This window comes from Ischnura elegans, chromosome 12, assembly GCF_921293095.1.
Source record: "Ischnura elegans chromosome 12, ioIscEleg1.1, whole genome shotgun sequence".
In the NCBI taxonomy this organism is placed as follows: Eukaryota; Metazoa; Arthropoda; class Insecta; order Odonata; family Coenagrionidae; genus Ischnura; species Ischnura elegans.
In genome coordinates, this window is record NC_060257.1 from 7,447,382 (window position 1) to 7,458,941 (window position 11,560).

At 41.7% G+C, this 11,560-nt stretch overlaps 1 protein-coding gene across 1 annotated transcript; it reads left to right on the top strand.

The window, feature by feature from the left end:
- The first annotated feature begins 1,137 nt into the window (after positions 1-1,137).
- Positions 1,138-10,243, top strand: LOC124169677. Its single transcript, XM_046548345.1, has 2 exons — positions 1,138-1,282; positions 3,381-10,243. The coding sequence occupies exon 2, from the start codon at positions 3,409-3,411 to the stop codon at positions 9,043-9,045; it is 5,637 nt and encodes a 1,878-aa protein (XP_046404301.1). The 5' UTR covers positions 1,138-1,282; positions 3,381-3,408; the 3' UTR covers positions 9,046-10,243.
- The last annotated feature ends 1,317 nt before the right edge of the window (positions 10,244-11,560 follow it).

Below are 11,560 nucleotides of genomic sequence, written 5' to 3' on the forward strand. Positions count from 1 at the left end.
CACTGACTTTCAATTTTGACGCGAATCGCTTTCCTTGTTTAAAAAATGTTTTTACCTTAACCCTAAGCAAAAGGAAATAGGTACCTATTTAAGGAAATTGCAAATTTACATGAAATTTTTAGGGAGTTGAGTAGTGTCTAAGTTGAGTTCAAATAGAGGTAACTGTGTTTTTGCTTGTGTGACAGAATTTTCGAAGATTCTAATCTTGCATGTGTTGTTGTTATTTAAGAGGAATGTGGAATTTAAGGAGAGTTTCTTTGGTGCTGTGGATAAGATCGATGATTGCGTTGTGGTGGAAGCATAGAAGAAAACTTGGAAGTAACGCAAGTTTGCGCTAGCTTGAAAATGTGCCGTAACTCAATGGATTTAATACCTCATTCTGACGAGATGCTGCATATCACAGATCTAAGAAATGAACATTCTAACTAAACTATGTGCTATTGTAACAGTTTTATTTTTATTATGACAGACAGTTATTTTATTTTTATTAAGATAGAAAATTGTTAAACGGTAAATGATTCGACCTCGGCTATTTTTTACGCAAGTACTGATAGTGGTGAAAAATGGCCACAGATGTCATAAATGATAGACTTACGATGGCGTAATGTTCTGGGATAAATATTACTCCTAGCGTACATTTATCTGCCTGGCTGATATCTAACATTGAACATACTCATTATTCGAAGGATAGGTATTACTCCTAGGGTAGATTTATTTTCCGTAGTAAAACAGATTTTGAGGCATTTTAAAGCTGTCTCATATCATGAGAAGAGATAGATTCTTCCACTCATGCAAGTTGGCTAATTAGATTAGAATCAGGAAACTGTCTTGTACTTATTCCATAAAACGCCAGCTCACGTATTAGCAAGTGAATAAAAATACATCATAGGACAGCACGGCAAGGACAAATACCACAAAACATATATTTGAAATAGTGAATTTGCCACCTCAACTTATAACCTTCTGATGAATTTAATGAAATATTACAAATTTTAAGAGCGTCTGTTGAGAAATACTTTTAGCGTAAATTATGTGATACCTACATTAGTTTTATTTTTTGTAAATTGATTTATTGTTAATTAACTTAATCTTTTTTAACTTTATGATGCCACTAATTTAATCTGTTTGCAGGTCAGTTTCGAGATATCTTATGAAAAGTTTAAAATCTGGGGCATAGAGCTGACCCGACAAAGGATAGCCCTGCCTAATCCCTGCTCTGAATGAAAAAGGAGCATTAACTCAGTTGGCCACCCTGGTCATGTTCTCTACACCATTAAATAAGGTTTGTATCATCTTTACGATGGAAGAATCAACACCAATTTCGTTCAGTTCTTGGAAATTGTATTCATTGTTGACTTCATCAACACATCATCCTAATATAGGGATGATACTGCCAAAGGTTCATAAAGGTCACCGTAGTGTGTTATAGAAATCGCGTCAAATATTGTTCTACCAGGTATAGAATAAGATTGCTCGATTGACGTAACCGAAAAAATTACTCGAGACAGCGTACGATTTTTCTTTGATTTTATAATCACAATTTGTTACTGAGAATGGCCTGAACCCTTTCTAACCCAGAGCTGCTCCTGGGAGAAATCAAATCTACAGATTTCTCATTTTGAAAATTTGAATATTTTGCACTCAATCGTAATCATCGTGGCAGATAAACATTTTGTCTTTGAAATTTACACCACAAAAGAATACGTGGTTTAGATATTTTCTAAATAGAGCTGAATTTAATGCATTTTTGATGTTGCTTAAAAGCAATATTGGGTTATAATAATTAGTTACGCCATCAAGGGTTTCAACTTTTGATCCGGGAGAATAAAGGCGGTCGTAAAAGAAGAAATTCGTACATTATTTTTAGTCGCAATGGCAACTCCGGGATGAGGAATAACAGGAGCACTGAAGTAAAATATAACATTGGGCAAAGAATGCACTGATGATGGTGTGATGGCGATGGAATCTTAAATGAAAAGTGTGTTAGGATTTTACTTATTCGTTAACAAGAACACCTGTGTCCTTTTTTTATTGGCCCCTTACAGAAAGTGTGTTCTAATTCTGGGGTATAAATCCATGCATTCCTGGATTTTCACACTTGTTCACATGTAAATTTTGTAATATGTATAACTTTTTCGTATTGATCTTCCCTTTTAGTTTTATAAATGATGATTTCACATTCATTGAAAATACGGATGACTAAAAGTTTTTCATTCACGAAGTACCACCTTATGCTGAAATTGACTCAGGGAAATTTGGTCCCCTTGTGTTTTGAGGCACCTGGTCTATTTAAACTGTTATTTTACCTTCTTGCATGTCTAGTTGATATTGAGCTTGAAAAGATTTAACGTTGACATATTTGGCCACTTGAATATTTTTGCATTGTCATGAGTTCCATAATTTCACAATTATGCTTTGCAAATCATAAGAGAAGAATGTTTTTTCTCTCACCGTATTTTTTAAGTACAAAATAAGTAATTATCAATAGTATTTTTTAAATTAAATCAGCGTTAGTAAGTTGCACCACATCGTGCCGCAGACAGGGCCGGATTTACCCAAAGTTACGCTATAGACACATCTGCATTGAATGCCCCCCCTCACTTGAGTCCCCCCTTCCTCCCCGATTTTTCCGTATGATAAGGCATGACCACTCGCATGAGGTAAGGTTTACTATCGGAATTACCATGACTCACACTAAGCAGGAAACAATGAAAATTGAAACGAGTAGTTGACAGTCATTGACTGGGAACTACTGGAAACAAAAAGAAGTGAAATATAGTCTGAGGTTTCAGGCGAGGTGGAGTGGAAGCGTGGCATAATGAAAAATGATAACGCAGTAGCAATTTCCACAATTTTACATTTATTAATACTACCGGTTTCGCTTTAGGTGACCTGATGATGCTGAAAAGCGAAACCGGTAGTATTAATAAATGTAAAATTGTGGAAATTGCTCCTTTTTCATTTTTTCAGAAGTGAAATACTTTGGGTGCCTGCGGAGGTAAGGTTCGGGAAGACGGACTAAACAGATATATGGCTGAGAGCATAAAGTGTATGCTTGAATTTTTACCCAGGGAAAACATAGGCGATGCAATTAAAGAAAAACAGCTTGGAGTAAAACTACACGAAACTTTTTGCTTCTAAAACACTTTATGAATGCCCTTTCCAAAAATAATGTATAGCATTAACTCATACAAATAAAAGAGGAGTAACTTCAAAAATGAAAACGTTACGAAAGTACTGCTGTCACTGAATGAACTGCCGCCCTTGAAGGCGCCCCTTGGACTGCGACGCCCCTAATCACGTGACTATTTTGCCTTACGGTAAATCCGGCCCTGGCCATCATGTCATGCAAGATTTGATTTGACAGTTTGATTTGTTAGTTTCAGATGTTTTAGCTGCCCCGAAGAAATGGATCTCCCATGGCTTGAGGAACTTCTGGGAGTGAAATATGATCCGCAAGGGAGCGGCTTGGTGTTACCCCAAGATGCCTGGGATTGCATAAAGAAGGAAATAGACCCTGACGACGGCACTACCTTGTTAATGAGGGCAGCGAGGGATGGCACCACGGAATGTGTGGAGCTTCTTCTGAGGTGCGGAGTCGACGTCAACGAGAATCGATACATCGACGGTGAATATTGTGACGATGACGTTCCCCGGAGAGCGCTCGACTTTGCCGTCGACGAAGGAAACTGGAGGATAGTGGAAATTCTCCTGCGATGGGACTCAATCCTGCCGGACTCGGATGAACTCAAGGAAAAATTTGAAGAAACGATTGACAGAGACGAGGGGATTAAGAAGGTTTTCTCCGAAAGAGAGGAGTTGCTAAAAAGCGGAGACATCTCTGCGATCGAGGAAAGGCTGAATCGCGAAGATGCGACGTTTGGTCGCGAAAATCGTTCGGGTCCGAGGTACTGGGTGGACTGCGAAGGAGGGTCAATGTTGTTGGCGGCAGCGCTGCAAAAGGAAAGGCACGAAGTGTGGGCCTTTCTCAGGTCGAGAAATTTCGAGTTTCTGGAGAAGGAAGCGGGGATCGTTGAATCCTATTTTAGAGACGAGGGTCAGAGGTGTAAATTCGACCTTGCGTTGGGAAAATATTTCGTTGAAGTGGAAGACAGTCACGTTTACAAGTTGATGTCGAGGACGAGGGTGCGTGGAGCGAAAGATGAGACGCGGTCAAAGATCTTAAAAATTTACCAAGACGCTAACAAGGTACCGGAAGCGAGGCTATTGATGCAGTGTCTTCAAGACTACCCTCACTTCGAGGTGGTCTTCGATTTAGAGCGGAGTGACATTGCGTGCGTATATTCCCAGGCTACCGCTGAAGTTCGAGGAGTCATGGATGCCAGGCTGGATAGAGTTTACGCATCTGCTTGCCTGGAACCATATTCGGACGTGGTAAGCAATTTGATCCACGAGTTCTGTCACCGAGTTTTGGACATAGTTTTCCGGAATCATGGCCTTCCCTACACGAAATCCGATCACGAAAAAGAAATTGCTTACAGGAATATATTCTCAGATTTTTCCGAGGGAAACTTTGAAAAATGTAATGAGATAATCCAGAGAGTGGGATACTATAGCAATCACCAACTTCAAGAATTAATCGTGAGAGTGCCCGAAATAATCACGAAGCACACATTGGAGAAACATGTAGTTGAGAGCGGTCCTTGGAGTAACGACGAGGAAAAAAATCTCTACACCTTCTACTCCACTCATGTTGTGCCAGAAATAGAAAAGGTCATTGCCGCTAATAAGGTCAAGCCATGCATACCCATTGTGGATCTCTTGTCACACCCCGGATTGCTGTCGAAACACAGGAAGCAATACGCCCAAGTTGATAAAATCAAGGAGCCAGATATCTGTTTCCACCATGACGTACGCTTTCTCCAGGTGTCTAACTTGACTTTAGGAGTGAGCCATTTAGAAAAATCATTTGATAACATTGTCGTCGTGGACTGGAGCGTGTTTTTGAGTTCCAAGACGTATTTCAACTCTCAACTGGGTAGGGGATATTTTGACAACCTGGCTGTGGTCTGGGACAAGGGAAAGGACTCGGCATTTTGCGATAAAGCCGTGTGTTGCGTGAAGTCATGTCCTGCGCATGATTTTCGAAACTATGCTAAATGCATCATCGTTCTTGTACCGAAGGAATTCAACACTCGTCATGAAAGCAAACCTATCGGATACTCTTGGGAAAATTTGGCAGAGGAAACAAAAGTGTGGATTCTTGAACGACGGGTTTGTTTTCAGGGCAGGGACGTTTTACTGAGGGATATGATCTTGAGTGTCGTGGGAAATGAGGATGTCGATTCCAAATTTAACGCCTTGATTGGTGACGATGATTTATCCGTGTTGATTGACCGAGAGACTTGCGCGTTCGGAAGAGACTTGCTGTCGGAATTGGCTGAGAGGAGGACGAAACTGATGAGGGGGCATCCGGATTGCTACATTCCTCGCAGAAAGCGAGTGAGAGCTGTCAACTTCCGCGAAAAATGCGTCCAAAAGAGGATCAACGACGCCGTGATTGTGTTGAATGCAGAGGAAAGCGATCTGAGGGATGTAAAAGTGGATATGGTACGGCTGTGGGATGGAGCAGTATCACCGTCGGGCGGAACGAGACATTTCGTCGTGAACGAGGACGTACGCGTGGATTTAAGACTCGAATATTGCAAAAATATCTGCCATGAGTTACGCTGCCTGCCTGCGTCTGGAAACAATTGGCGGTTTGCGCACTTCTTTCATCACAAAGAGAAGAATTTCGTCCACGTTTATTCACAGCGCATCGATGACCCATGCTGCGAGGTTATTGCCGATGAGCCTGGCTGTGGAAAATCCGTGTACGCTAATAAAGAAGCTGAGGAAGGGAAGCTGGAACATCCGGAGAGATGGATCGAAGTTGTGCTGTTAACAGACCATGAGAACGCAATTCAAAAATGGAGTGACTCTTTCTCCACGCAAAGCGGGGATGTCAAGAACTTTCTCCAACTGCTTATTCGTGAATCAGAAAGTAAATGCGTGGGTCTGTCTCTTGAACAGAAAATGTTCGACCTTTTTTGCCAGGCCAAGGGAATGGTAAGAGTATACTTCGACGGTTTTGATGAGATATGTCCAAGGTATAAGAAACAATTCTCTTCCTTCCTGGCGGCACTGCTGAGGCAGACTAACGTTTCCTTTGTCGTGACTACGAGGACTAATGAACGATTCGGTCTGGAAGAGCTACTGTCCACCCTCTCTTATTCCTTGGCTCCATTCGATAAGAAGGAACAAATTCTGTTCTTGAACCGTGAGTGGAATGCCACACTCAATTCGTTGTCGGAGGAATTGCTCAAGGAAAAACTCAAAGCCATCGCTAATAAATGCGAATCCAAGAAAGAACTCAGAACCGTCGTCGATGAAATCGAGTCCTTGATTCAAGGTGCCGATTTGTCTGACTTAGACATCAACTTCAGTGGGGTAGCAGAGGCTTTGTTGGAGAAGGATAGAGCCCGGCCGAGTACAGACGGATATTTCTCTGAAATTCCCCTGCACGCCTGGATGTTGGCAGCCGTGTCCTTCGAAGATGATTTGTTCGTTGACGATTCCGTGAACCTCTCATTTGTGTACAAACGTTTCGTCGATTTGAAAATAAAAAAGGTGTACCTCGAGGAGAAAGCGAAAGAGAGGGGACTGGAGGCCGGAGACGCGTTGAGGGATGTGTTTTTTGCGTCAATATGGAGGATATTGAAGAATTTCTCAGCCTCCTACTTCCTCGAAGACGCACGTTTCATGCCGAAGGACGTCAAGCTCGACAGCATGCTGAGAGTCGGGCTGGCGGTTAAGAGAGAATCCAAGTTCGAGTTCACCCACCTGACATTCGGAGAATATCTCTTTTCTTGCTGGCTCCTCAAGATGACGGTATCGGAGGTGAGGAAGATGAGCGAGGGTGAGCGGAGGAGCGTCTTGCAGAAGGTTCTGCTGGAGAGCCAATTCGCCAGCGTGCGGAAGTTTTTCGATGGATTACTATTAGCCGGAGAGAGTGAGATTATGGGATTGAATGGACTCGAAAGAGCTGCTGAACATCCGTCTATATTCCGTGAAGGAAAGGAGCACGCGAATGCCAGCCGAAAATGCTTCCACATGGCTATCAAAGAGGGCCACGAAGGAATCCTGCATTACCTTGCGGAAATTTGCAAGCGATTTCTCTCAACCGTGATGTTTGTGGCGATGGATATTGATAGAGTCGTTCTAGACAAAGTACGCGAAGAATATCCACGGTGTGTCAAGTACCAAAATGCCTTAACTTTGTGCGGTGCGATCATAGTTGGTAGTTTTGATTGCAGTCGCGTGAGATTACTCAGAGCTCTGCTCATGATAGCAGAAACATACAATCTTTTAGGCGATTTGAGGAAGTATGTGTCCAAGCAGGGACTTTGGTGGATGGGAATTGACAGAAGACATGTTTGGGCAAATGATAACAGCTTGAAAGAGCTTCGTTCGATGTTTGATTTCCTCTTAGATCACAAGGAAACATTTAAAAGTCCATTGAAGGCTTCCATAACGGACGCAGAGCATACCGGTTTCTATATCTACGCTTCTATCTATGACGCGAGAATAATCGAACGCTTATTGGACGCGATTCTTGTTCCAAAGGATTTGCAAAAATTGCTTGCTCCGTCTTGGCTGGATAGACCCGAGAAAAGTACCTTCAATTTGATTTCCGCTTGGATCGCTGTCATCATGGAGAAAGGCGTTTCAGAGGTAGAGAATATGTGGAATTATTTGAAAAGCAGGCTTTTGTCTGAAGAAAGGATTGGGAGGGCATTTCTCCATAGGAAAGATAGAAGTGGGCGGAATTGTCTTGTCGCAGCTGTATGTAACACAAAGGATTTAAATGTCATCCGTTATGTATGGGGAATCATAAAAAAGGAATGCTTTGATGAAGACGCTAAGCAACTAGTGTTCGAGAGCTTCGTGGATGTGAGTACACGGACAAGATTGAATATTTATACGGATACCTTCGTATGCTGGCTGGAGCTTACTAAGCAAAATGAATTCCTGCTCCTGGATGAGATCTTGAATCGCGTATTGCTGGTAAAGAATAAGTGCAGCTACAAATACCTGAAAATCTACGACAAATTCTCTTCCTACAGTTTGTACAAAATTCAGGCGATAATAGCGGAATCTCTTAGAGAAAAATCGAGAGAGCGTGGTAGTGAAGGCATTCTTGACCATATGAAAGGTCACTATGAATATCTAGTGCCCTCGTGCATCAGACCCTTGAAGAATTCGTGTCCTCTCCCGGGTTCAATGATCCACGGCGAATTTTTGACGAGAATCTTGCCTTTCTTGATGTCCACTGGTCTTGTCCAAGATGTTGCTTTAGACGAGCATAACAACGTATGCGGTTTAAATGGCGTGTCTGCTGATGGACTGATGAAATGGTTGGTGATCCTTTGGAGACAACTGGAGCTGGAATCATTCTATTTCACGGTTGATGAGCTGACGGCGAGGTTGAGAACTGTGTGGTATGGCACGTATGTTGAATTTCCTATGTTGAGGGTCGTTGGAGAAGACGACTTCCGTGTGAAAACTAGATCTTTCTTCATCCCCTATTTTTTCTCCCTTCTCCTGCGATTTCTGCCGAAGGAACAAGTGACCGAGGTCCTCGTGAATGGCATCCAACCTTTGCTTTTATCCCTGCTGGAGTACGAGGAGTGCGAAGAAGACCTGCTGTCCTTCTTAGCTTTGTATGACGTCTTGCGCTTGTGCATCGGAGAAGACGCCCTGTGGAAGATCCACTCGATCCACGTGTACCATGGTACAACTCTCCTCACCATGGTCCTTAAATCTCAAGAGAGGGGGTACTATGAAGGCCGTATGCTGTCTACTCAAGACATTCTCAAACGTTACGCCGTGGAAAAATATGGACATGCCCGGCTTCACTCGCTGAAGACTTACTGTGAGTCGGTACAAAATTACCGTGATGCAGGGCTGTGGACAACTTCGTTTTACTCTTTGCCGTCTACGCAATATTGGTCTTCTTCGGAGTGCGCGGAAACCTCAGTTTAAACTCTTTGTATTAAAATGTTGTCATAAGATTTAAGTCCGTAAATAGTGACGTAAGCATGAAATCGACTGATTTTTGGCTTGACTTGGTGGAGCGAAGATATATAATAATAATTATTTATTTATTTACTCCTACATTTTGTTTTTACATCTGAATACAAAAATCATAAGTGGAGGAGCTTCAGGTGGTCTCCAAGGCCATAGGACCAGAATTGAGCCACTATCAAATGACAAAATGTATGCCAATAAAAATAATAAGGCAGTAAATGATACAAGAGTGTTTTTAAAAACAACGTCAAAATGAATTTACAATTATTTCTTGCGAGAAAAGCCAGTCTTTAGCAAGTCTTGACATTACGTTTGAGGATTTATTTTTCTTAATTCTAGAGGGCAGTAAATGAAATTACTTTGGCCCCATTTAAAGAAAACAGCGTTTAGATATTGTTAACTTAGGTCTGTTTCCTACTAGAAATAATTCACTGCGTGGATATTCATGGTGGATCGAAAATTAGGCAGTACAGGTCCATAAACTTTATGGTGCTGGCGACTTCTTTCGACGGCAATAGCACCACTTTCAAGGCAGGCAAGGCGACATCACCATAAAGTTTACGGAACATTGTGGTGATATCGACTAGACTTTGTTTCGTTTTGTTCTACCACGATGCGTAAATAGCATAAAATAAATGGCATACGCGAGTATTCGAAAATTCCATGTCCCTTTTCCTGTTTTTAAATAAATTTGCTGCGGTCTTTCACATTCGCGCCATTAAGATTCCTAAATTTTTTAAAAATAAGTATCGAGGAGAAGTGTCTTACGCTGAAAAATGACATTTTAATGTTACTTTTGTACATTGCTGGTTGCATTTCAGCGCTTTAGGGCTTAGGACTACAATTTTCGAACTGCTTTCTACGTAAGAGACATCTGGCGGTTATCGCCGCGTTAAAGTCATCAGTCACGTTTATTTTTTGCTTGGGTACACACATTATAATATAACAATAAAAGAGTAAATCTGAAAATATTTTCGCTTTTAACTGTTAATTGTATGGACTATCTTCGTATTATAAATATGTTTGGTATGTGTTTTCAAAGTTTTTCGTATAGAATAAGTCATTAATGTCAATCCCGTGATTGCCATCGGACTTTACCCATCATTCGTGATACATCTAGTTATGTCTAAACTGTCTCTTGTTAACCGCTTTACTGGCGTTCATGTCCTTGGAAAAATACTTTTGTATTGTAATTGTTAGATTTCCATTGGCTATAATAAAATTAAATACTAATATAGGTGGAGGGAGATACTAGTTTACTCTCGTAAAATTTTATTTTCAGCTGAGATGGTTGGAGAACGTAACCGTGGTGACTGATAATAATTTTTCCCTGGGAAAAGATGTTTGAGACGTATAACTTGGTGAAGCCTACCAATATACTAATTGAAGAAGGTTTACTGCGTGCGTTCCATTGAGTATTTTAATGTATTGACGAGTTTTGACCAAAAATTTCACCAAAACGTACGCATAAACCCTTATAGGATTGTGCGAAAAATCCAGAGGAAAAATCATTCGCCTTGACCAGGATTCGAATCCGGATCCCTCGATTTCCGGCCGAGTGCTTTAGCCAGTTAAGCTACCGAAAATTTCCACGGGATAACGAATGATGCCTCGGTAGCTTAACTGGCTAAAGCACTCGACGTCATTCTCCGCTGTGGAAACTTTCGGTAGCTTAACTGACTAAAGCACTCGGCCGGAAATCGAGGGATCCGGGTTCAAATCCCGGCTAAGGCGAATGATTTTTCCTCTGTGGATTTTTCGCACTATATGTGCATTGCGGGTGACTCCGTAAAAGTTGTCACCGTGGCTAGTCCCGGTATACTTAAATACTTGTAGGATTGCCAATGTTTTGGTCAAAGTGGGCGTGGCTTATCCTACCCAAGCTGCTCCATTACTACTACACTTTGCACGACGCTCGGAACCAGTGGTGCGCCCCCTCCAGTATATTCACAACCCCCTTGCAGGACTGCGACAGATTGAACGCCAGCAGTGTATTGTTTCACGGTCTCGCCACAGGTGGCGGCGCTTGTCTCCGTGCTCCAAAAAGATTTCCCTGCCTCGCCATAGACCGGAGATATTGTGTTTCAAAGAGGGAAAGACATGAAGAGGTCGGGAAGTGGGTGGAAACACCTTTCGGAGCGGAGCTGGCAAGAAATACAATTCAACGATATTTTTAGGCACAGTATACTTCATCTTCATCATAAGTCAACAACCCTAAGCAGGAATAGAAGGATCAATAAATTTGCTATTTCCACATAGTAATTTATTGACACCGACCATGGTTTCGTTACAGAGTAACATTATCAAGGTGTAACCATCAATCTTCAGGTGTAACCTTGATAATGTTACTCTGTAACGAAACCATTGTCGGTGTCAATAAATTACTATGTGGGAATAGCAAAGTTGTTGATCCTTCTATTCCTGCGATTATGGATTTCCGCCAAGTTACGCCCTCTACGATTAATTACAA